This window comes from Mucor mucedo, assembly GCF_025094135.1.
Source record: "Mucor mucedo strain NRRL 3635 chromosome Unknown EV154scaffold_122, whole genome shotgun sequence".
Taxonomy (NCBI): Eukaryota; Fungi; Mucoromycota; class Mucoromycetes; order Mucorales; family Mucoraceae; genus Mucor; species Mucor mucedo.
The window spans coordinates 40,363-65,359 of record NW_026252406.1 but is presented as its reverse complement, the minus strand read 5'-3'; the positions used below and the strand labels follow the sequence as shown (position 1 = coordinate 65,359).

General features: G+C 36.9%; 8 protein-coding genes across 8 annotated transcripts; 4 read left to right on the top strand and 4 right to left on the bottom strand.

The window, feature by feature from the left end:
• The first annotated feature begins 95 nt into the window (after positions 1 to 95).
• On the top strand, positions 96 to 2,022 carry EV154DRAFT_523422 (transferase). Its single transcript, XM_051603097.1, has 3 exons — positions 96 to 571; positions 630 to 1,410; positions 1,466 to 2,022. Exons 1-3 carry the CDS (start codon positions 179 to 181, stop codon positions 1,669 to 1,671), a joined length of 1,380 nt encoding a protein of 459 aa, XP_051453174.1. The 5' UTR covers positions 96 to 178; the 3' UTR covers positions 1,672 to 2,022.
• Positions 2,023 to 3,868: 1,846 nt separating this feature from the next.
• EV154DRAFT_41982 (uncharacterized protein) lies at positions 3,869 to 4,900 on the top strand. The gene is made up of 2 exons (XM_051595915.1): positions 3,869 to 4,702; positions 4,757 to 4,900. Exon 1 carries the CDS (start codon positions 4,263 to 4,265, stop codon positions 4,638 to 4,640), a length of 378 nt encoding a protein of 125 aa, XP_051453173.1. The 5' UTR covers positions 3,869 to 4,262; the 3' UTR covers positions 4,641 to 4,702; positions 4,757 to 4,900.
• A 525-nt stretch (positions 4,901 to 5,425) lies between these two features.
• On the bottom strand, positions 5,426 to 6,615 carry EV154DRAFT_428600 (uncharacterized protein; the record flags this gene model as incomplete). The annotated part of the gene is made up of 6 exons (XM_051596426.1): positions 5,426 to 5,489; positions 5,543 to 5,633; positions 5,690 to 5,844; positions 5,905 to 6,007; positions 6,065 to 6,427; positions 6,504 to 6,615. 6 exons carry the CDS (start codon positions 6,613 to 6,615, stop codon positions 5,426 to 5,428), a joined length of 888 nt encoding a protein of 295 aa, XP_051453172.1.
• A 1,436-nt stretch (positions 6,616 to 8,051) lies between these two features.
• On the bottom strand, positions 8,052 to 9,885 carry EV154DRAFT_523420 (uncharacterized protein). Its single transcript, XM_051603096.1, has 7 exons — positions 9,577 to 9,885; positions 9,347 to 9,493; positions 9,110 to 9,284; positions 8,982 to 9,040; positions 8,739 to 8,928; positions 8,284 to 8,684; positions 8,052 to 8,224 (listed from the first exon to the last, which is right to left on the bottom strand). Exons 1-7 carry the CDS (start codon positions 9,652 to 9,654, stop codon positions 8,090 to 8,092), a joined length of 1,185 nt encoding a protein of 394 aa, XP_051453171.1. The 5' UTR covers positions 9,655 to 9,885; the 3' UTR covers positions 8,052 to 8,089.
• An 861-nt stretch (positions 9,886 to 10,746) lies between these two features.
• On the top strand, positions 10,747 to 13,282 carry EV154DRAFT_555179 (acyl-CoA dehydrogenase/oxidase C-terminal). The gene is made up of 5 exons (XM_051605256.1): positions 10,747 to 11,087; positions 11,155 to 11,218; positions 11,274 to 11,396; positions 11,472 to 12,332; positions 12,389 to 13,282. The coding sequence occupies exons 1-5, from the start codon at positions 10,807 to 10,809 to the stop codon at positions 13,145 to 13,147; spliced, it is 2,088 nt and encodes a 695-aa protein (XP_051453170.1). The 5' UTR covers positions 10,747 to 10,806; the 3' UTR covers positions 13,148 to 13,282.
• Positions 13,283 to 14,322: 1,040 nt separating this feature from the next.
• Positions 14,323 to 21,698, top strand: EV154DRAFT_555178 (Cullin family-domain-containing protein; the record flags this gene model as incomplete). Its single annotated transcript, XM_051605255.1, has 21 exons — positions 14,323 to 14,566; positions 14,632 to 15,001; positions 15,060 to 15,158; positions 15,217 to 15,871; positions 15,937 to 16,317; positions 16,376 to 16,906; positions 16,973 to 17,027; positions 17,283 to 17,497; positions 17,586 to 17,782; positions 17,837 to 18,126; positions 18,181 to 18,773; positions 18,855 to 18,946; positions 19,020 to 19,506; positions 19,571 to 19,730; positions 19,792 to 20,069; positions 20,144 to 20,262; positions 20,328 to 20,451; positions 20,531 to 20,594; positions 20,653 to 20,709; positions 20,785 to 21,032; positions 21,098 to 21,698. 21 exons carry the CDS (start codon positions 14,323 to 14,325, stop codon positions 21,686 to 21,688), a joined length of 5,850 nt encoding a protein of 1,949 aa, XP_051453169.1. The 3' UTR covers positions 21,689 to 21,698.
• EV154DRAFT_523410 (SprT-like family-domain-containing protein) lies at positions 21,699 to 23,021 on the bottom strand. The gene is made up of 7 exons (XM_051603095.1): positions 22,616 to 23,021; positions 22,446 to 22,548; positions 22,333 to 22,384; positions 22,199 to 22,277; positions 22,088 to 22,136; positions 21,963 to 22,018; positions 21,699 to 21,911 (listed from the first exon to the last, which is right to left on the bottom strand). Exons 1-7 carry the CDS (start codon positions 22,996 to 22,998, stop codon positions 21,743 to 21,745), a joined length of 891 nt encoding a protein of 296 aa, XP_051453168.1. The 5' UTR covers positions 22,999 to 23,021; the 3' UTR covers positions 21,699 to 21,742.
• Positions 23,022 to 23,025: 4 nt separating this feature from the next.
• EV154DRAFT_523406 (transcription initiation factor TFIID 23-30kDa subunit-domain-containing protein) lies at positions 23,026 to 23,773 on the bottom strand. Its single transcript, XM_051603094.1, has 4 exons — positions 23,534 to 23,773; positions 23,407 to 23,471; positions 23,241 to 23,346; positions 23,026 to 23,174 (listed from the first exon to the last, which is right to left on the bottom strand). The coding sequence occupies exons 1-4, from the start codon at positions 23,729 to 23,731 to the stop codon at positions 23,085 to 23,087; spliced, it is 459 nt and encodes a 152-aa protein (XP_051453167.1). The 5' UTR covers positions 23,732 to 23,773; the 3' UTR covers positions 23,026 to 23,084.
• Between the last annotated feature and the right edge of the window lie 1,224 nt (positions 23,774 to 24,997).

The following is a 24,997-nucleotide window of genomic DNA, read 5'->3' as shown; positions in this document are numbered from 1 at the left end:
AATGTGCTTTTAACGGGATGCTATGCACTCGCAAATACACAATGAAATACGCTACTAAATTTCATCATTCATTGTTGTCGCTGCGGTCAGAAGTTTTAACCAATAATATCGACATACAAAAACCTTAAAATGAAGCATTTAATGTGATTAAAACGGCTTTTCACCTTGGACTTTCACAATGATCAAAGAAACTTGCATCATTTACCCAACTAGTAGGCACACATGCCCATCTCCACCATTAGCCATACCACTTCATGGTTTAGATCTTTTGGGTCCACCGATGGACATTCACAATCATCGGTTTTACCACTCGCCGGGATGCTCTTTCACTGTTATTGCCAATAAACTAAAAACCTCTCTTTCAGAGGCACTTGAACTGTATCCACCAGTTGCAGGAACTGTGAAGGCGAAAGAAAATGGCGAAGTTTTTATCAGCACTGAAGCTATAGGCACACCATTCACGACAGAAGTAATAGATTCCCCATATGTTTGTGATTTCGAAGGGCTTTCACCACGTAACACACTGCCGATTCCTTTATTATCGCCCTCTTTAGCAGTAAAAGTAACCAAGGTAATTGTATTGCTCTCAATAAATTGGTACGATTATTATATCTGATACGTAGACGTAGTTTTCCTGCGGTGTTATAGTGGTGGCGTCTTCCATCAATCATCAGATTACTGATCTTTGTGGCTATCTCGATTTTCTAAAACTCTGGTCAAAACTTGCACGAGGGGAAGCTGCTGATTTCACAAAGATCCCTACAAGTTGGTTTCATAATCCTGGCCGATTTTTTTCTGAGGCAGGCAATTATACATCTGGTAATTCACCACCGCCATTTGAAGTTCTTTCTGCTCCCCTCACTGGTCCACCAGCCCTCTTATTGGCAACGTCAACTTTTACTCGATGGAAGATTACCAAGAGCTCATTACAGCGATTAAAGCGAGACTTATCACCCTCTGCTCCTGAAAAATGGATCTCATCAGGCGATGCTCTTGTTGCCATCATATCTGGTGCCATTACAAGAGCTCGTGAAAGCAAAAAAGTGAAAAGACTGGAAGGAAGATCGCCAGAAGAGTCTCAAATTGAAGTAATCTCCATGGCAGCGGATGGCCGTGAAAGAGCTCCTGAAGGAAATATGGCGGAAGGACAATACTTTGGTAATTTCAACGTACTTTTAAGCGGTGAAGTATGTCGATCCGACCTGTTATCTTCAAAAAACGAGGCCGCTTCTCGTGTGGCCCTTGCTATCCGAAATACGTTGAATACCGAACTTTCTCCAGAAGCTGTTAAGTCTAAGATTTCATTTTTTGAGGATCCCAAAAACATTGAACCTCCGGGTCGCATTTCTTGGACAGCAGATGTGATCTTTACCAACTGGTGCAAATTTGATATGAAAAGTAAAGATTATGGTAAGATCAACATCATAGCCTGGTACTATGCCTTTTTTTTTAATTTAGAGATTAGATTTAGGCTGGGGTAAACCCTTTTTGGCAACCGATGGAGCTGGTAGTGTCTTTCCTCCGGGATACTGCCTGCTAACACAGGATTATGACACAAACGATATTTTTATGTTGATAACAGTCGAGGAACAAGCCGCGGATGAACTAATTAGAGACCTGATGCTCAATATGTATGCTGAGCGCGAGCCTAACCAAAGTTATAAGGTTTAATTATGCTTGCAAGTTCTCCACAAAGAAATAAAATAAATTAATACCAGATGAATCCACTAAAGCATCTAAACTAAAGCAATCAATTTTAACGAGCTCATATTAACTCTACAATTACCTAGGCTAAGTGTGCGAAATGCACTATAAATTAATTACAATCCACTAATCAGTTTAGGAAATGATGCTAGTTTTAATTTTTTTATCTTTGTCATTTTGGTCAAGACTAATTGTTCACAATGAATAAACAAAATTTGTGGAAGGGATGTCTTTTTGTTTGGCGTTAAAAAATATACTTTTATTTAAAAATTGAGATATGTATACAGTCCTTCACTCTCACTTCACCGATACTTTGCACACTTTAACCATTATTTTTAGGTTCAATTGGCTCCAAAAAAGGAACCAGTTTGGTCTGTATATGATCTGGATAATGTCTTTACAATATAAAGTTCAATTTTGGCTGAAGACAGAACAAAAAAATATTCATTAAATGAACAGAAAAAAAAAAGAATGTTTATAGGAAAGATCACATCCTGTGTACTAACAAGCCAAAGCGTTATTGTTTGCAACAGCTTTATCACGAATTCGGGACTTCAGAGTAAATTGTATCTTTTAGTGGTGAGCTGAAATATCCGGACTCGATGACGAAGATAATTCTTCTAAGGAGAATTTGTGGTGTCTAGTGTTCGGTATGCTTCTAATGCATCATCTGGTCCAGAAGATAATGATAGTATAAAATATTCACCATTGGCCTGAATTGAATACTATTCTAGTAGTGGGCCTGTTTGGTCGATGCTTTCTGAATTATCGTCGGCAAAACCTTCTTCATCTTTAATCACTGAAGATAATTAGATACTCGGTGGGGTATTTCTCTCCACTAGTCTAATTGGGAATACCCATGGCGGTAATAGGCTGTTTGGAGCATCAACTACATTTTTGTATCTTTAAACGGACCCATTTTTTAATCAGGGTCTGAGTGAGATTCTTTGAAAGCGAGGATTCTCTTGTATTCTATTTTTAATTTTTTTTAAGCACTGCATACTGGAAGACTTCTGAAACTGTCTTATTCGTCCTGCAAGCAACAAGTATTTTATCATCTAGCAAGTTTAAACCGCCACGTAATCACATATGAAGAAAATGGAACAAAAAACAGTCAAAGGGGAAAATGATGATTTTTGATTTATCATTTTCACCTATTTACTCATAGTTTAGGTATATCTTTGTTTCTGTACTATACACAAGCAATATTCCTCACTTATGCTATTCATTAGCACCTTTCATCACTTCCATATTTTGATTTATTTAATCCTCCAGACTTCCATGAAGGGAAAGGATAAATTTTTGCCATGCATCAAGAAAAAAAAGAGCTTTGTCATTTATCGTGAGTTTTGTAAAATGCTGTGCTTGATTACACAAAAAATTTACTGGGTTACCTCAAAAACAAAATTACACATTGTGTATCCTTTAACACACAGACTTTTAATTCTATTAATTGTTCGCAAGAGCGACGGCAGGATATCTTGACGCTTTGATTGCAAGTTTTAGCATTAAAACACAGACATCTTCTTGTTATGTAACTTTTTTCTAAACGAAAACGCTAAACCTGTAAGTGAGAGTAGTTTTCTTTTTCTTTTTTTTGGGGTGTACAAAAGAAATCCCTACTTTGTCGGGATAAACTACGCAGTATCCAGAGTGAATGGAGAATTTTATGTGACACAGAAAAGTATTTTTTATTTTTTAGCACTTTAAAACCAAATATCAGTTATTATGTGATTAAGCTTGATATAATTTTTTTTTATCTTCAATGACGTAGAGGCTCTTACGATCCACTTTTGGAAAAGCAGCCATTCTTATTTTCTCCATTTGTTCTAGTATTTAATCAAAAATAATTTTATTGCTTTCATGCGTTATAGAAAGCAACAGAGATCAATATTTAATCAAGGGACTGATACTGTTAACAAACCTCCTGTTTGGCGTCTACATGTAAGAAAGAGACCTCGTTAAATATCCATCGAAGACAATGCTTCAGAGAGTAGTCTGCAAAAAAGACCACACAGAACAAAAAGACAGAAATATTATGGAAACCTCAAAGAACGAGATGAAACTATGTCTTTTAAAAAAACCATGCGTGATTAGAAACTAGCGGTGATATTGAAAAGCTTAAAACTGACTGCTTGAATTCCTCTTGTCTGGAAAGAGGTATCATAACAGGAGTTAACTTACTGATTCGAATTTAACAATTTTTCTAATAATAAACAGAAACCTTCAAGGTTAAATCAAGCATAACTGACTATAAAGGTGGCTCTCGGAAAATCCGTGATAGCCTTCAGCGAGCAAAAAATTCATTTGATGGCCATATTGTGCAGGAGGCCGAAGCATGGTTAAGTCAGCATCCATTTACACATGTAAGACGACGCCGACTTAATATATCAACTTCATTTAAACAGCAGGGAAAAGCTGCGAAATTTCTAAATACATTTAAGTTCCAAGAACAAAAAAAAAAACGGACCTATGAATTGCAATACTGAAAATATGCCGATCAACTGTGTTCCTTGGAACGAAAATGTACAGCCGAAGGAACAAAAAAGGATCCTATTATGTCTGTTGGTAATCGTAATTACGGCACTAGATCTTCAATAAAAAGAGATATGCGCCATGGTGGACAGTGTAGATATACCTCAGTGTGTGTCACCAACGAGTATAATACATCGCAAACCTGTGTGTTCTGCTTTTCTAAAACAAACCATCCGTACCGCATAATCCGAAAAAACGGAAATTCTGTTATTCAAACAATCAATGGAACAAGCTCAGAATGTGTTTCGGTACTCAATGCTCATTCGCATAAAAAAAGAGACACAGTGTCAGCCCTTGCCATTGGTCTTACATGTGTAGCAAACTTGCTATTCTATACAACTTTTCCATCTTTTCATCCTAACATAAGTCAGTCTAACACTGATTTCCAGAATATTGACTGAGCTTTTTTAAAAGGAAATGTTAGTGGCCTGACTATCGATGATAGGGATATTCTTTAGTAGAGGTTAGTTACAAACAGCGTGTGTTAGGAGTTTAAATTTACTAAATACCCTTTCAGTATAAAACATTCATACTGCACACAAACTTAAGCAATGTTAACTTTAAATATTGCAGTTTGGCTCCCTATATGGTAAACACAGCTATTTTTGTTGTTTAGTGTGATAAGGTGAACAAACCCCAAAAAAAATTGCTCTTGGACCATCAATCATATAGATTAGAATGCTTATGGAAAACGATTTTAAGCCGCAGAATGGTGTCTTCGAGAACAAAACATACGGCAGTTTAAAAAAAGAAATCCAAAGTGCGAATTTGTACTTGTGACACTGTCCACTGCTCTCTTTTTTTTTTAAAGTTTGGTTACATGACACAAATTCTAAAATGAGGTGGTTGTATAAAAGGAAAACAGATAGGCAATTAAAGTATTATAATAGTATTATTATAAACAATTTTTTTGGGGGAAAAGGGGGAGCTCTATAGTTGTTGTGTAAGGGGGAAGAAAAAAGGGAAGGGAAGATTATCAAAGAGAGAGAGATGGTATGCGAAATAAAATTAATGATAGAAGAAGCATTGTAGTAAGGGTTGCATCTACGTGAGTTGAGAGTGAGTGTGGGTGTATACTTGTTTGTATGATAAAATAGAAAAAAAAAAGGAAACAAAGATGCAATATATTGATTAAAGATGTGTATCAAGAGTGGGTTAGTAGTGTTATGTTCAAATGGTACTGGTTTTACATGTTTGTCATGGTATACATGTTTTCCAAAGCTTGCTTTTGAAGCACACCTTCTTGGAACCTGTAATGAAGGATTAGTAAAGAGGCTAATGAAATAGTTGTTTTAAAACTTACTTGCGAAGTTGTTCATTCTCATGAACAAGTCTTTCTAATTCAGACAAAATAGACATTTGAGTGTCTTTTAAGTGTTGTATATGTTGGACAGCTATGATGGGTATGTAAGAATAAAGTTATGCTACATTTCAAAGAAAAATTACTTACTGCGATGTAATAATGCGACTTTGCTCATTTTTTTATTTAAACAAGCTGGTAATTCATTTCTCAACTCTTCAAATCCATCTTTAATTTGAGCTCTTCTCTTCTGCTCGGATTGAATATGTATTTGTCTACGAATTTCGGTTGATGTCAAACCATTGCTTTTAATAAAAAGAAAGTTAGCTTTTACCGAAATATTAGTTTTTTTATACTACACTTACGTATTCATTTCATCGTCATTATCAGATTCTTCGCCATTGTTTTCGCTCATCTGTTGTTGTTGTTGCTGTTGTTGATGTTGCATTTGCTGCTGGTGTTGTGTATCTTCCATCATGTTGTCTTTGTTTTCTAATGTTTGCAAATATCTTCTTTGCTTTTTACGGTTAGGTCCACCACCAGTAGACTGTTCGTAAGCTTCTTTGGAATACTGTAAGAATTCAGGATAGAAAGATTCAGGCAACGAAGAAGCTTTTGCAAAGGCTTCGTTTAGGAATTCGACCGAGGAGGAAGACATAGTGGAAGCGGTTGTTGTTGAGGACGAGGAAGCAACTAACATGGGTGGCTCTTGGATCATGATCGATGAAGGCGAACAGGTATTCATTTTATGAGGTGGTGGAGAAGTAGACATGAAGGTAGAATCAGGACTGTTTTGTTGATGAATAAATTGGCTTTGTTGATCGTAAAAATAAGAACTTGAAGGTGATGGGTGGTTGTTTGCCATTGGAGAAACATAAAACGAAGATGCTATTTTATATCAAAATATCAAGAAAAAAATAGGTTAATTAGATGTAAATAAAATGACAGACAAATCTAAAATTACCAGGATAAACTATTGATTGATCAGGCAGTTCGAGTTTAGTTGCTGAAGAATAGGAAGAGATATTGAAGTTGTTGGGATATTCGGAGGAAGGTATACGGCGTTGTTGACTCATTTGTTGATTTGTAAAGAAAAAGCTTGGTATTGAAAAAAGGTATAAAATAAGCTCAGGGAGTAGCAAAAAGGGATTATGATGATAGTTTAAAAGATGGTTATTTGTTGTATGTCAAAGGGAGTGTATAGTATCAAGTTAAAAGAAGGAAAGGGAGGAGAAGGCTATTTTATTCACTAGAAGGAGTGTAAAGAAAATAATTTTAAAGCATTCAAATACGAAAAAAAGAAGAATAAAGAAAAGAAGAGGGAAACAAATTAATGAACTCTATTTAAAGGCGAAAAAAAAAAAAGATCATGCTTTTACAATTGTGTAGTAAGAATAACTGAGACTAAATCCAAGTATCTTTGTGAACCAATTTTGTAAGGGCACAGCATTCTATTTTCTCATAAGCGTTAAATTTACTGTTTGACAAGGTGTCACCTATAAAAATTACCCCGATTTTAAGTGATCATTTTCTTGTATAACGAGCCTTGTTTCTTTTAATTATCCAGTCTTTAGGCTTTTATACTAGACTTTCAGCCATTAAATGTCCGTTCCTTGGTTTTAAAAAGTACAACAATCGGAGATAAGGGTTAACAAAAGGAGGGGGAAAGAAAAAAAAAGGGGAGGGGGGAGGAGAGGGATAAAAATACACTATAAATGTAATTGAAGGCTTATATACTATATACAAGAACCGTAGCTGTATATGGTAAGAATTAATTGAACTTTGTCAACTAAGTGGCTTGCATGACAACTATTTTCTAGTAGGTTAACTATATCTTTCAGGGGAAAGTCGAATAAGAATACAAAAAAAACTAGTTATTAGGCCAAGAATCTATATAGTTGAATACGTTGTCTCGGTTCTATATTGGCTGTACTACCAGCAGTTTATTAGCGGAATTGTATTTGTATCAGAATGGGATGATAAACTTCTTTTTTTAAAATAAAGTAAAACAGCCTTTTCATCATCCAATCAATGCTACAAACAAACAGGCAGTAACGAGTGAGGTTATCAATTATTTTTATTGGCCGCTTTATTGTTTATTCAGGCCTTTTGTTTATACTTTCTGCATATTTCGTACGAGCGCGTCATTTTCGATAAATTTTTGCCTTTGCTGGGCATGCTACACTCATGTTACGCTTTTTGTTCCTAATGAAAATTCGGCATGAGTTTTACTGCCTAATTTAAGCAAGTAATAAATCATATGTTTATAAATAAGTTACTAAATATACATTTGTCAACATATTATTATACTCTCGTGGTAAATTTCGCTTCGCAACAACGTCTGGTCCGAGCCGATGATCGTAGATCCACGGCCAGTGATTGGGGTCTGTTCGTTTTTGAGTCTATAATGAACCAGTCAGATTGGACCCTTTGGGGAACGAATCATAACACCTCACGTTCATTTAATATAGGACATGTACAAATGACAGAATCTGATAAACATCTCGTTCAATTAGGATAATTACGTTATTACAAAATTTATTTCAAAGATTATTCTTTTTTATCCATTGCGTCCAAAATGTCTTGCTGTTCGTCATTTAAAGGTATTTCAGTGGATGGGCTAATTGGGGGAGGAGGGCGAGAAGGACTCTTCTTGTTGTTGATTGTATTATAAATTGCCAAAGCCTAATACAAGTTTAGTAAATTTGCTGTATTAAACAATGTTTCAATATGTCCTATATTACCTGTGTCACCATTGATGCAGCATCATTCGTAGAGGCAGGTACAATCATGGTAGTACCTTCCTTAGCCATTTTACCGAATGCCTCAACATATTTCTCAGCAACTGTCATAGAAACAGCATCGTTACCGTGGTTAAGAGAAATAGCATGAGCTACCTTTTCAATACCCTTTGCAGATGCAGTGGCACGTAATAAAATAGCCTCTGCTTCACCAGATGCCATATTGATTTTCTCGGCCCTTTCAGCTTCAGATGCTAAAATAGTCGCTTGTTTGCGACCCTCAGCAACATTAATGGCAGCTTGTCTAGCACCCTCTGACTCAAGGATCTGAGCTCTTTTTGTTCTTTCAGCAGAGACTTGTTGGTGCATAGATTCAACAACCTTGACAGGAGGGTGAATATCACCTTAAATAAAAAAAAATTAATACTTTGCGCCCTTACATCCTAAGTGTTACTTACGAATTTCATAACGCAAGCAACGAATACCCCAATCCTCAGCAGCAGAGTTAATTGCATCAACAATGTTTGAATTTAAGTGTGCACGTTCAGCCAAAGTACGATCTAAAGTCATTTGTCCAATTTCTGCACGCATGGTTGTTTGTGCTAGTTGAGTGATTGCAAATTCGGCATCTTCAACACCATACGATGCCTACATATCCTTAGTATGACGTAATAAAAAAAGTCATTCTATTTAATGCGTACCTTGAAAGGGTCGATACATCTAAAGTATAAAACACCATCCAACTCAAGTGTAACGTTATCTATAACGTGGTTTCATTAAAATGAATTCCTCGTTTTTTTTTCTTTGTTCGAAAAGAAAAATGACGTACCTTGTGTAATTGCACTTTGGCTAGGTACTTCGATAGCTGTTTCCTTTAAACTCTTAACATACTTAATACGGTCCAGGAAAGGAATCAGAATATTTAACCCAGGCTCCAACATTCTATCGAATTTACCCATGCGCTCAACAATCCATGCTTCTTGTTGGGGTACAAATTTAATAATCTAAAAGACGATTGAATAACAATTTTTTTTAAAAAAGTCAATCTTGACTGCAAATCACTTACAGTGTTTCTAGGTAAAGATTGACGTTCGCTACCAGAACCCCATGAGGTATTAGCAGGCTGTCCACCACCGTAGTTGTTGTTGTCATACTCATTGTTGTAACCATAACCACCATATTGTGCAATACGTCTTTGCAGTAAAGGTGTTGCCTAATCGAAAAAAAAAGAGGAGGAGGGGAAAACGCGCGTTAGATTGAACAATGGTGGTAGTAGATTGAAAACAATTCTCTTACTCTCAGGACTTGAGTGTTTGTAGCATTGAGAACTCTGCTGGTAGATGTCAATCCACGCGATCTTAAAAGACTGGCCATCTTGTTTAGGATTATGGTTTTTATGCAAAGTAACAGAAAAAATACCCTGGTGTGGATTTTTTTCGTCTGATGTAACTCATAAAGAGGGTGCACATAGGGATATAGCTGGCAATTTTGACATTTTTCTCACTCATTTAAATAAATCTTTGACCTTTTACAGTCAACATCACAATATCGTCCGAAAACAGGATGTGTAAGATTACTATTCCAAGAGGATATCCAGAAAATGTTGGTCCTCGTAATCTATACATCTACATACATATTAGATGAAAGTGTGCTGAATATCTCTGAAATCAAGTCTTGATGGCAACGGCAGTGTATTTAGATCTTAAATATTTTCTAGTTATGGAGGGGATGCAATTAGTCATTTAAAATGAGTACAAGCGTTACGTATCACATTCTGAAAAGCCTTAAAGTAAACAAACGGAGCATATTTTGTGAATAATGATCATGATTGATCAGCTGTGTGCACCATTTCATATGAAATCTACATTGTGAATTACAGGAGTACCTTTCTTTTTTTTTCTAAGTACGTCACAGTTGTAGTCGAACATGAGGAAAAAGAAAAGTTGCATGGATATGATTATATAATTTAGCCGGTTTCACATTGTAAAGTGTTGGTTAAATCAACAGGGAAAATATAGATGATCTATCTATGTGCGTATAGACACAACCATACTCTTTGTTTTTCTTTTTTTTTTAAAAAAAAAGATAAAGGTGCATTGTAAACATTACTTGCAGGGACGGTGTATTATTGAAATTATAATTTTCATATGCCAAATTTTGAACTCTTAAACAATGCGGGGTAAGATTTTATTAAAATGGAACGACTTTTTTTCTAATCTGTAACCCAGGGATCAGAATGTCAAATAGTGACACGTCTGTGTGGATTCCAAATGAATGTAAATAATTTTTTTAACCTTACAAAGCTTGTATTTCAACACCAGATACGTGTGAATTAAAGTGATTACCCACGAAATTGCAAGAGAAAAAAAGATTATTATGCTGAGGGTCGGAGAAACTGCAATACCGCTGACACAAACGCTAAATGGATTTGGACTTAGTAATTTGAATTAAAAGTTTCCATATAAACAAGCCCAAATTGCAAAATTTACCCCGCAAAAAAAAAAACCTTTTTTCTCTTACAAAAATATGTCTTTTGATAATAACGTCGCAACAAAGTTTCCCAAGTTAGCACCCAAGAGTCCCTCAGGCGAACTCTTATTAGCTAGTGAAAGAGCCCAAGGATCTTTCGATGTCAATGAGCTTTCAAAGTTCATGTATACTGATGACTGGTTGCAAAGAATGTACAAGGTACTTGCTGTTCTTGAGAACGAGCCTGCTTTCGATAAAACAGACCGTTATTATTTAAGCAGAAAAGATAAGATTACCTCTTCCTTATGGAAGGATAGTCGTCTCGTTGAGCTTGTTAAGTAAGTAACAATTCGGGGGTAGTCTATTTTTGTGTTTATTACTAACACTTTTTTCTTCATTGCATAGGGAACAGAAGTGGGATGAGACTGATACTCAAATTGCCAACTTCTTGTATGATCAATCCACACCTGTAAGTTTGATCTATTTAATGATATGTATGCATATTAAATATATCTTTCTCGTAGTTCTCCCTTCATTACAACATGTTTATTCCCACATTGAAAAATCAAACTACTGCTGAGCAAAAGAAGCTTTTCCTCGAGCCTGCATTGGCACACCGATTCATTGGATGTTACGCACAAACTGAGGTATAGCAATAGATCATCCATGTAACATACATAAATAGCAGTTGAGACTGACAAATGGGAATATAATTAATGTAGCTTGGTCACGGGTCAAATGTTCAGGGTCTTGAGACAACAGCCACTTACATTCCAGAGACAAATGAATTCGAACTCCATTCTCCCACTTTGACCTCTGCCAAATGGTGGATTGGTGGTCTTGGTAAGGCTGCTAACCATGCTATTGTCATGGCTCGTTTAATTACCGGTGGTAAGGATTTGGGACCCCATCCTTTTGTTGTCCAAATCCGTAACCTTGATGATCATCGTCCTATGGAAGGTATCACTGTTGGTGATATTGGTCCCAAGTTTGGTTTCAACAGTGTCGATAACGGTTTCATCATGTTCGATCATTACCGTATTCCTCATGTTTCTTTCTTGGCCAAATATTCTCAAGTTGAAAAGTCAACTGGTGAGTATTCAAAGCCTCCTAATGCCAAGCTGTCTTACGGCACCATGGTCTTTGTTCGTGCTCAAATTGTTATGGGTGTCCGTTTTGCTCTTGCCAAGGCTACAACCATTGCTGTTCGTTATTCTGCCGTTCGTCAACAATTTGTAGATGCTGCCAGCCCTAAGAAGTGGGACAACAAGATTACCGAGACTCCCGTCTTGGATTATACCATGCAACAATACCGTCTTTTGCCTGCTGTCGCAGCTGCTTATGCTTGTTTCTTCACCGGTCGTGAAATGATCCGTCTTTATAACTTGAATCAAGATGCCATGCAACAAGGTAACTTTTCTCTTTTGGCTGATCTCCATGCCAGTTCTTCCGGTCTCAAGAGTTTGACTACCACCATGGCTATTGAATCCATTGAAGATTGTAGACGTGCATGTGGTGGTCACGGTTATAGTATGTTCTCTGGTTTAGGACAATTCTATCAAGATTATCTCCCTAACGTTACTGTAAGTATTTTAACTACATGTACATTTGTTGCAGTATACTAATATTATCGTTATAGTGGGAAGGTGATAACTATATTCTTACCCAACAAACATCTCGTTACTTGCTCAAGACTTTCCGTAATGTCATTGCTGGTAAGGCCGAGCCTTCTGAATACAATCAAACCATCACCTACTTGACCCAATTCTTGGAAAACCCCAAGGCCAAGTGTCCTGCCACTAAGCCCTCTGACTTCTCCAACCCTGAATTGATCTTGTCCGCATTCGGTTTCCGTGCTGCATACGGTATTGCCCAAGTTGCTGAACAAATTGATCGTCACGGTCGTTCTTGGAACTCCATGTTGGTTGAGATCAGCCGTATCTCCAAGGCTCATTGCCAATTTGTTTTAGTCCGTAACTTTATTGTTGCTGTCCAAAACGATGAACAACTTACCACAGCCGCCAACCGTCCCTTGCTTAACGTTCTTCGTTTGCTCGCCAGTCTTTTTGCCCTTCACACCATGGAAAAGGAGTTGGCTGAATTCCTTGTTGCCGGTTACTTCTCTTCTGAGCAAACTGCCATGTTGAAGGAGCAAGTCATCCATCTTTTAGAGCAAGTGCGCCCTGAAGCTGTTTCACTCGTTGATGCCTTTGCTTTGCCTGATTACTTCTTGCACTCTGCCTTGGGTCGTTATGACGGTAAGGTCTATGAAGCCATGACCGAGATGGCCGAAAGAGAACCCTTGAACCACACCTTGGTTGTCGATGGCTATGAGTCATGCATCAAGCCCTTCACTGTTAAGAAATCTGCTGCGGATGGTGCTTCTGCCAAATTGTAAATAATACACATTGGTTTAATTTATATTGTACTTTTATTTCCCTTTTTTTTTCTAAATGTTAGATTCCCCTTTTATATAAATAAACACATTTCACTCCTCCATCATTTCTATTCTTGAGAGAGGATTTGTCGGTAATTTTGTTTTCTCTCTCTTTCATGTATAAGTCATAACATGGGTAGTAGATGATACAGAGCTTTCATAAAAATGTCAATAGCACTGGAAGACAGCAAGAATCATATGTTTCCAACTTACCTACATAGATATTGGGTTATTGTTATCTACTCACTACATTTGATGATCACTGTCAAAGTCCATCATGTCATATCAGTGAAGTCTGTCAAATAATTTGATAGACCTAAACCCTGTCGGGCATAATTGAGAGAATAGATTCATTTCAAGTGCAAGCAGCAATGATAAATTTGAGGTAAGCACTTGCAAAATAAATGAAAAAAAGCCCATTGGGGTTTTAAATACATCAGGATCTTGTTTCTTCGCTACAACACTTCAGCATACAATAGCAATCATCATTTTATGATAGCCATCATCGAAGGCACACCCTGATCTACCATAACTGAAAACGGTAGGATGATAAAGACAATGCCATTTTGCATCAGCCTTGACAGTGTATAATAAAAAGTTTATCTGACGGACGAACCTAATAGGTGTGTTCTTAAGAATTAACCAAAGAACGAGCCGTTTGCTACTTTAAAATGGCAACGACTGTTTGCCTAAAAAGGGGTGTGGTTTATGGCTTTTTGTGTCTGTGTCTGTGTGTGTGTGGTACACTTTCAGCTCAATGCTAATTACGATAAATTACAGTGAACTATTTTAATTGTTGTTCTCTCTATTACAGCTTTTCATAACCGGATGAATAATTTAAACTCTATCAAAATAACATAGGACATGTTATAGCTAGACCTGGCATAGCAACCAAGAAGATAGAGTTTGAGTTGTTTTGAGTGATAAGTCCATGCATTGATTTCAAAATTAGCCTTTCTTCACTAGTTGAAGTGCCGCCCTCTTTTTCATTTTTTTTTATTTCTAGCTATTTTACGTGTGGAAGGGAACACTTTTTGTGCTTTAATACTCTTTTCCTTTAAAAAAAACACCTTCACCCATGCCTCCAGCCAAACCTACTTCTAAAGGTTCGAGAAAAAAGAGAGAGAAAGAATGATATGTTTAGTGACTTATATAGATCAAATGTAGCCGTTAAGAAGAGAAAATATGCCAATGTTGATCCTAGTCAACCTCGCATGGATCAATTCTTAACCTCACATGAGTCGACACAAGTGAAGGATGATCCCATGGAGATTGACTCACTCTCTTCCACCCCTACAAAAGTGACAGACAAGAATACTGTGTTGGGCACAGTACGTCAACAATCCCTCACACCTTCTATTGTAATCACCAATCCCAGACGTAAGCTTCTTTATATTTTGAAACAAGGGAAAAAAAAGTTTTTTTTACATCCATTTGTATAATAGCAGACAGACTTCAAACAATACCAGACAACTTTTTCAAAAACAGTTGGACCAGTATGAAGAGCCTGATTGCCGATATATTTTCTAAAACGGATTTTAAAGGCTTGAATTATCACACGGTATCAAAATTGTCTGAAAACCTGTGCCGACATGGTAAATCTAAAGTCCTGTTTGAAGCATTAAAAGAGGAAATACAAGCACATGTTGTTGATTTAAAAAAGAATCTGCTGTCGGTCCCCGTCAATCAAGAGATACTCGTTCGATTCAATCTTTGCTGGACAAATTTCTGCAGTCAATTGACAGTCATTCGAAATGTCTTTATGGAGTTGGATAGAACTTATATCTTACCAAACACAAAATTCAATTCAATCATGTAAGCGTGCGTCTCTGTAAAGTGTGTCACTATTTATTCAGTTTTTTTCTTTTTCAAGTCAATTAGGAAAGCATATATTCAGTGATGTCATATTGGATACCGCCAGTTTTCGCAGTATCATTGTATCAGAAGTGTTGTTACTTATCAAACAGGATAGGTACCTGATGAAAAATAAAGTTTTATATCTTGCATTTGTTAACACACTTTCATTACAGAGATAATTTACCCGTGGATATCAAACTTATACACTCTGTTTTACAAATGCTGATTGAATTATCATTTTACCCAACCGACTTTGAAGCCAAATTCTTAACGAGCACCAACACCTATTACGCAGAGGAATCGAACCGTTTGATAAATGACTTGGCTTTACCGGATTATATCAAACATGCGCATCACCGTCGAACCCAAGAATCCGTGGACCGTATTAGAAATTATCTAGATATGCATACCAAGCAAGCATTAGTCAACGTGGTATCACATCAGTTAGTCTATAGCAAAGTAGATACCATGATCCGAAAGGGCTTTGACGTATTACTCTCGGAAAACATGCTGGATTCACTCAAATTATTTTACGATTTGCTTTTACCGAGCCCCAAATTGAGTTTATTACGTCAGGCATTTGCTGAATACATCAAGACCGAAGGCGTCGATTTGATCAAACATCCATCATCCGATCCAACCATGATTATCGAGATTTTAAAGTTTAAAAAAGATTTGGATACTATTGTACAGGTGTGCTTTGAAAATGATGTGACCTTCCAGAATGCTCTGAAGGAAAGCTTTGAATACTTTATCAACTCGAGAGCGAATAAACCTGCAGAATTACTTGCTAAATTTATCGATTCCAAATTAAAAAATCCACTCAAGGTAAAGAAACCCCCCCCCCCCCATTTGCAGGCTGAAATAAAAGATAAACTGACATTCCGATGTAGAAACAGCAAAGAAACATCAGCGGTGGCCCCGAATTAGATATAGCTATATTAGACAGCGCACTTGTGTTATTCAGATACATTCAGGGCAAGGATGCGTTTGAAGCACACTACAAGCGATTCCTCGCAAAACGACTCTTGATGGATAGAAGTGCATCTAGCGAACTCGAATTACGCATCATTGAAAGACTGAAAGCCGAATGTGGACAAGAATTTACAAAGAATTTGGAAAGCATGTTTGGGGATATGAAGCTCTCTTATGAGTTGAATAACGAATTCAAAGTATTTAAACCGGAGATACCTCGTATGCCCTTGGTGGTCAAGGTTGTTTCTCAAGCGATCTGGCCTGTATCACCTGCCTCTGATATTGTATTACCACCTCAGGTAATCTAAAAAAAAAAGAAGATAATAATATATGTTTGCTAAGTGATATTTTTAATAGATGCTGAACAGCCAGGGATTATACACTAAATTCTATACCTCCAAATTCAACGGCAAAAAGTTGATTTGGCAAAATTCATTATCATCGTGTGTGATTACCGCACATTATCCACAGGGTAGCAAGGAGATCAATATGAGTTTATCACAGGCGGCAGTGCTTTTACTTTTCAACACCAAGAAATCCATGACCTTTAGCGAGATTTCCAAGGCTACAAATCTGGATATCAAGGAACTCTCACGATTACTGGCGTCCTTATCTACGGGCGTTTATAATTTGTTAGTGGATGATACGGTGAATGGCATCAAAGGATTTAAATTCAATGAGATGTTTCAACATAGCGCCACCAAATTACGTATCCCTCCCGCAGTTTTGGATCCGGCTGTGGAGGAACAAAAGGTGGAAGAGAAGGTATTCAAGAACAGACAACATCAAGTGGATGCGGCTATTGTTCGAATCATGAAAGAGCACAAGACAATGTCACATACAGCGTTGATGACTGACGTTTTAGCACAATTGATGTATCCTGTAGATGTAAAGTGTATATTGTACATCATAAAGAGAATGAAAGACTAACTCCCTCTCTTTATCTTGTTTTAGGCTGCGGATGTTAAGAAGCGTATCGACTCACTTATCGAAAAGGATTATCTAACTCGTGATACAGGGGATACTTCGCTTTATATCTACCAAAGCTAAATTAAGTGACTGTTGGGACCTCATCATATCCATATATATATAAAAAAAGGAACCTAAAAATGGGTTTTTTTCCCTTTATGCTTTATAAATTTATTTAAATGAGTGGACAAAAGCTAACAGTGACATGTAACGTAAACTATCTACCTTTTGCCCTGTACTTTGTGTGTGTGTGTGTGTGTGTGTGTGTGTGTGCTTAATGAATTGTTATTCCTAGACTGCGATGAATATGGTGTATGGCCACTGATTGCAGATGATTTATCTGCGCGACTTCCGCTTCGAAACTTAAAATGGCAACCTTCGAGTCAACGAGCCGAGTGCATCATTCCGATTCTTGAAGTGGATTTAAAGCGCTTTACAGCAGAACATACACCTCAATTATTATCCACCACACAAACTGTGTACCTGAACCTATACTTTGTCGCTTGCGATGTAAAGTAAAAAAAAGAAAAAGAAAAAAAAGTGGATGAAATAAAGGGACGAGCTAACCTTTTGGCAAAAAAATAAATAAAAAAAATAGGACAATGAGGTTTACAAGACACAGGTACGAAAGAACATTCGAAATTGGGTGGAAACCATTCAGTCCAAAAAGAACCAGGAATGGTTAATTGTGTATGTGGCTGATACCGAAGCCAAACGTACGAACAACTATTTAGGTCTCAAGTCTTCTGTCTTTGATAAAATCAAGACGGATTTTAACCCGCCCAAGCAAGACAGGTTAGGCTAATGATGTCGTTTTGTTTAAACTATGACTGACCTCTTTTCCATTAGATGTGCTTACATTCGAAAGAAGGATCCCGAAGGACCTCAGTCGGAATTATGGACACAGTTTATGGAAAAGATGAAGGAATGCATCTTGTCTAGTTTCGATATGCAAGTACTTCAAATTCAAGAGGATACACGACGTCTCGACATGCAACGACATATGCCCGGTTGGAACTACTGTACCTTTTTTATACTGAAGGAAGGATTGGCTCAAGCCTTTGAGATCATGACACTGTATGAAGATGCCCTGATACAATACGATGAACTTGAAGCTTCTTTTTTCCAAGTTTTGCGAGGTAAAATTAAATAGGAAGGAAATCTAAATGACTTTACTCACACACTTTTTAAAGACAAAGCGCTTGCTTGGTTCGGTCATTTTGGTGGTACAGATCAGGGTGATGATAGCGGAAACATTCTTGATTTCAAGCGCAAAAACTATCGCGAACTCATCAACAAGAACATTATCTCGGTGTTTGATTTCAGAAGTTACCTATTTGCCAGACAATGTCGCATGTTACTCAAGTTGCAACGAGTGATTGAGGTTACTGCCCGTGCCCAACTCTTCATTACCAGTTTCATTCCATCCATTCGAGAAAACGAGGAACATTTACCAGAAAGTTTTGTAGAGTCCTGGGTATTCTCCGCTTGCATGAACGTCGTCAATGAATGTGAACCGTTGTTTGCTCAATTGGTGGCAAACAATACCGATTTGATCGTGCCTTACAATGCAGTGAAGGCAGATCTCTTATTGACAGCACGCAGACAATTAGATAAAATTGGTATCAAGTGTAAACATTTACCCTTGACAGATCCGTTCTCCATCTACATTGATCATGTTAAAAGCGCTCAACCATTGAACCCCGATGAACCCAAGAAACATATCACCAATGTAAAGTTATTAGAAGCAATTGAATCTGTCGAAGCCTTTGATAAAACATACATGGTAAAAATAAGAGGAACAGGATTGTAACTTGATTTATTAACAATACAGTTTCTTTTCTTTTTTTTAAAAAAAAAATATTAGGGTTTGAGTACACGAGCCATTAAAAGTTACGATGCCAGTTATAGATCCCGAGCCGCATTAAATGTACATGGTGATATAGCCGCCTTGAAATAGTATGTGATATATTTATATAAAAAATAGTGCTTACAAAAAGAAAGAAGGCTAAACAAACTATTAAAAAAACAGCATTCGAGAGAAGTATGAAGAGGCAGTTCGTATTTATGAATCAATGATTTGGCGATATGGGGAACATGAATGGAGCTCAATCGAGAATAGCTTGTTGATCAAGTGTGCCGATTCTCAGCGTCGATTAGGGAAAGCAGATCAATATGTGGAATCGCTACTTGCTTTATTAAAGAACTCCAAGTTTTTACAAGCGGAGGAAGCACGACATTACACGGACGAACTGATTGCCAATGTGGCGAAATTGGATAAGGAAGTAAAACGACCCTTTTCACCCATTTTCTCGATCGCTGTGACCTCAATTATTGATGATGGCGCCGTGGTGGATAGTACCAGTGTGGAAGTTGTCATTGAAAATCATTTGCCAAAGACCATTCGTTATGACACGATTTCTCTTCGTTTGGTAGGAAGTGATCCTGAACAAATTTGCTTCACCATTCATCATCAGGATTTAAAACCCGGTAAAAATAATTTCTTACTGACCAGTGAGGTAAAACCCAAGCTCTTTTTTTTTTCTATCATCATTTTTAGTTTAAATACTTACACCTTAATAGACTTCGACATCAGGGAATTATGTGGTAGAAACATGTGAAATGAAGTTGGGTAAATTAATCTTTAGTCATAATTTCTTGCGTCCCGGACAGAAGAAGAGAGTTGTTCGATTAAATCATGATATGAATCAGTTGTATGCCACCATCTCTCAACCTCACGAAAGTAAGTAGTCTTATTTTTAAAAAGATCCAGTTGTAACTCACAGAACGCTATTAAAAAACAGTTTGTTTGGGTGAGCGTCAAAAGTTATCAGTCAAGATAGATAGTCGATCGGTAGCTTCCAAAGGAGGTATTCTCTTGTTAGAATCCCAAACAGAAGGTATGACCATCTCTCAGATGCCCAAAGTCTCTGCTCTTTTAAAGCACGGAGAAGACGAAGAGAAAGAAATCGAATTGGACATGTTGGAAACAGGCGAAGTTATCCTTGTTGACCTTGACAAAAATGATCATTTGGAGCTCTTTGTCATGTATGAAGGTCCTTATACCGAATTTGATTACAGAGTAAAAACATGGTTTCGAAATTGTTGATTTCTTATAATACAAAATGAAAACTTACCACCCAATAATAATATTAGATAAAGGCAACAATCACATACATGGTAGATGAAAAGAAGCACAAGTTTGTTTGTTCCGATTCTGTTAAAGTGACGGTGCCTTTACATGTTACAGAATCCACCATCTTTAGAGAGACCTGGTAAAGACTTATGAGTGCTTTTAGAATGGGATAGATTTTACTTATGCTTAATTCATAAAAAATAGCGTGTTTTTAAAGGTGGAACTATCATGTAATGGTGATTTACCTGTTCGTATCCTTGGTTCTTATGCAAAACCATCCACTTACTACCTGGTTGAAAGTCAGTCTGAAATGAAGCAATGTGATTTGGTAACTTAATTTTCCCACGGTCGCACACCAGTTTGCTTTTTATTGTCTTTAACCCGGTTTTTATTTTTATTTTTCATAGACATTATTCCCAGGGCAGACGGTATCATTCATTTATAAACTCGTGAAAAGGGAAGGAGATGCAGGTAGGAAAAAAATTAGAGAGCTTGTGAAAGTATGACATGGAACTAACAAAGGATACAGATTTAAACGTCAATTCCAAGATTCACTTTAACGTGAAATTCAGGTCATTGAAAGAAGGTATAGTTTATATCCCATAAATGTGATTATATGATGACAATTTTTTTTCTGTATAAAAATTAACGTATATATCAGAGGTGGAAAGTAGCTTACAATTGATGATGAAGGAAAAATTGAAGGAGGTGAATTTGGCACAGCATCTACCTTATGTGTTTGAAAAGGTACGCGAAGCATTTTTATCTTCGGTAGATTATTCCAGTTATGGGCTTACCGATGTGGTCCATCTGGATGATTTCGATGCCGAGTTATGTGAGTCCTTTTTATTGCATCGTGATCTCAAGACCAAAGTTCAATTATTGGATTTGATAGAAGAGTTTTTCGAGGTAAAATATTTTGTGTGTGCATAGATAGACAAAAAGATAATAAGCTAACATGGGTTATTCCATAGCAACATGAGGCGATTACAGTTCAATTGATCAAACAGCAGTGTCCGAATCCTCGAGAACATGGGATTGCATTCCCATTGGAAGTACCCACCTCTAAAATTCTTCATACAGCTGAGCTCATGCTTTCGGTGGAAAAAGATTTACTGGTATCAGAAGCATGTCCATGCACGCTGCGTATTAAGCAACTGACGTATTGGAGTGATGCCAAGGAGGCAACACAACAAGATAATGAATTCTTTTATGATATCGATGTGGATTATGATAACTGGTTACTCTCTGGTAAACGACGACTTCGATTCCGATCGAAACCAGGGGAGATGATGGAGTTTGATATTCGTCTTGTGCCATTAAAGACGGGTAACTTATTATTACCATCTGTGCGTATCTCTGCTGTCTCACCCGAGATCTTTGCATCCACTGTCTATGTCAATAGCGCCCAACAAATTTTGGTGAAACCCAAATCGAAAACAGCCACTTTTTTTGTGGAACAACAACGGTTTATGCAACAACCCACGTATGTGACCAATACTTTACCCATCGCTGTTGAAAATGCTAGAAATAGCATCAAGAGTCCCATTGAACTTTCTATTTAAAAAAAAAATGATACAATTATTTATATACATATATATTTTGCTTTTTTTTTAATATCACTTTCTACATTTCTTGTTGGTAGAAGGATCAAAGAAATTATCAAGTGTGGTATTGTTGGATTCTTTTCGTTTGTTACTAGAAGAGGGAGGGCTGCTGATTTTGGTATAGGTACCACCACATTCACGCTGATGCGCTTCATACCAATTATCTGCAGGTTGTGGAGGTCTATTGTTGCTATAAGTCACTAACTCATAAATCATCTATACATGAACAAACCTGTTCACGGCCCGTTTAACTATACCAAAGTAGGGAGGCGCATATTGACATTTACCCTATTTAATGAAGTGGTGATTAATTCGCTTATTTTCCTTTAAAAAAAGCATTTCGCACTGTCACTTTACATTGCATTTCCAGACGTGTGTTTTATAATAATCCACTTCATCATGAAACCTAAGAAAAGAAGAAAAATGTTATGTAAAGAGACCAACTTATTTTACAATTTCTTTCTTTACGTGTGATAAACTGTGATATTGAGATTGGCAGCTTGACTTATTCTTTTCGCTTCTTTTAAAAATTCAGGCCCATGAGCATCTACCATAAACGCTTAATAATGGAAGTGTGGGATTTAAGCTCTCCTTTTATTTACCTCTGTCTGTATTATTTTGTTGAATGAATAACAAGGCATGTATCATTTCATGCTTAAGAAAAAAAAGAATATATTAGTCAAATGGGCATTGATAAACAATGTTTTTTATTTACCAGCAAAGTTTCAAACATGTCTTTCTTGGTCCTGAATTTGAGTAAAGGTTCGGATAAAGCAACGATACATTCAAAATTTTTCTTATAAGTACATGTTCCAGCACTAAGAAAGGGGAGATAGATCAATATAAATATGATATATATAGATCAATGAATATATGCGTTTATACCAGCGTGTCATTCGAGTTGACCATTTAACTTGCACACTATCCAGCATATTGCTGAAATAAACCTTGTTGAAATACATGAATAGTTGGTACAGGTCGGGGTTTTCTTGGGTAAGGATGTCAGCGTCTACGGTGTGAAGCAACTGTCTGGCCAAAGCAGCGTCGGGTGAGTCGTTTTCATTTTGAAGACGGAGCGCAAGCGCATAATCCGACAGAAAGTGGGTGTTTACAGAAGGGAGGGTGGGGGGTTCGTTCTCTTGTGTGAGATCAATAATTGGTTGTGATTGGAGTTGCCTTGCCATGGCTCGATCTGCTTTCTCCATGGCTTCTATTTCCAGCATGTCTTGTTCATGTAAATAGCGAGCAAAGGCTTCATCGGCATCCATGGCGTACGTTTTTTTTTTTTTTTGTGAAAAAGGGAAGAAAAAGAGAGATAAATGCGTAGTTAAAAAAATTTATTTGACATAGAAAATTAAGAGTAGTAATCTGGTTTTTTTACATTGACACCGTATTCAGCTAAAGCAGCAGAAAGATCTTCCATAGTCAATACTGTTTTACGATCCTATGGATGATATTTGTGTGTCAAAAAAAAAAATGATGGATTCTCTTGCGCACTTGTATAATTTACCTTGCCGGATTTCCTATTGCCTGATTGTCTCACTTTCGAATATTGAAATGCATCTGTAGCTATATCTGCTACAAATTTCTGTGTAGCCAAGGCCAAAAGACGCTTGCTGTTTGCTCTCATCAGTTCAAGCCCACATGCATGAAAATAAAATAAAATAAAAACTCACATTCTGACATCGTTGCAATCGAATCCTGATTTACTCAAATAATAATCTGTTACTGCATCGGGTATCTGATTTAAAAATATAAAAATAAGTATAGGTTTCAAGACATTACAGAATTAGGACCGTTTACAATGGGGGCGTAATTATCCATGGTGGCTAGAAATTCAGCCATCGTTTTCTCTTTTTTGGCATCAGGTTCGATTTTAGGCACTTCAATAGTCGGTAATGTCGGTATTTGCGCTTGTGAGGCCGGTGTTTGTGGTGGTGGCATATCGCCAGGGTTTTTAGTGTGTGTAGGTATCTGTAATGTGTTATTGCTGTCGCTCATATTGTGTGTGTGTATTTGTGTGTGTGTGTGAGAGAGAGAAGGTGAAAAAGAGTTACTTAAAATTTAGAAGAGAGCCAAACACCAAAAAATAAAAGTCACACCCCACCTTTTTCAAAGGACAGAGGAATAGTCATGTTGAAACCATCGACCTTACACTCAACGATTCTTAAAGATATTTTAGGTGTGTGTGATGGTAATGCTGGACCTGATACCAAGGGGTCAATATATCTTATAGCCGTAAGCTAATATATTCAATAAATATATAGCACTCCTGTCTGCGTGTATTACAGCTTTCAACGACTTGCATGGACTTTACCCTAAAATGTATATATGTCTTAAAATTAAAGGGTGAAAGAGTGACGATTAAATTGCCCAAAGAGGTACAAATCGTTCAATATATATCTATTCATACCGGTTTTATTTTATTGGATATTCTCTCCCGAGAAAATCGGTTGTAAAAACAACCTTCATAGGCTTTGAAGAATCACAATAGCAACAATTACACGGCCCAAGAATACCTCGCACTCATGCTTCTCAAGCAGACAATGGTGCTATAAGTTTAGCATAACTGCTTTACTGTCTCTAAGAAATACGAATTGCATGAAAAAAAAAGATGAGGTCCTTTACAGCATTCCTGGACGATTATGCCACCTGCTAAAAACAGATCTGTTTTTTTAAAAGCTGGTATTACTGTCTCACTAAGCAGTTACGGGTTAAGTAAAAGAAGAAGAAGGAGACACCATCGACCGGATAATAACTGAGTCTGATATTAACAGTCTGATGACGAGAGCATGGCAGACGAGCAGGCATTTTTTTCTGGTGAAGTTCCGAATAGTGTATGGTACAATTATTTTAAAGAAGTCCAAAAAAGACTGACAGAAGAAACAATGCCAGCTGAATATAGTACTGGTATATTTTGGATTCGTCCCATGCAACCTCCCTGTTGAGTATTTTTATCTTCCACATATTTTCCTATGGATTCTACACTTATTATTGAGCAATAAGAGTAATGACTTGCATTGTCCGACATGTAAATCATATATTCAAACCAAAGGGTTCAGTAAAAAACCCATACTCGCCGCGTTGTTGATCTTGATAGGTCAGTCAAACCTGTGGACTAAATTTTTATCCCAAAAAAAAAATTGTACATACGATAAAGTTTTCTACTGATTCTCTTTTCTATGAATACTCTAGTAATACCCGTATGATGTCTCTTTGTGTAAATTGGAGAATTTATTGTTTTATTCCAGGTCAAGTTGAAATGTG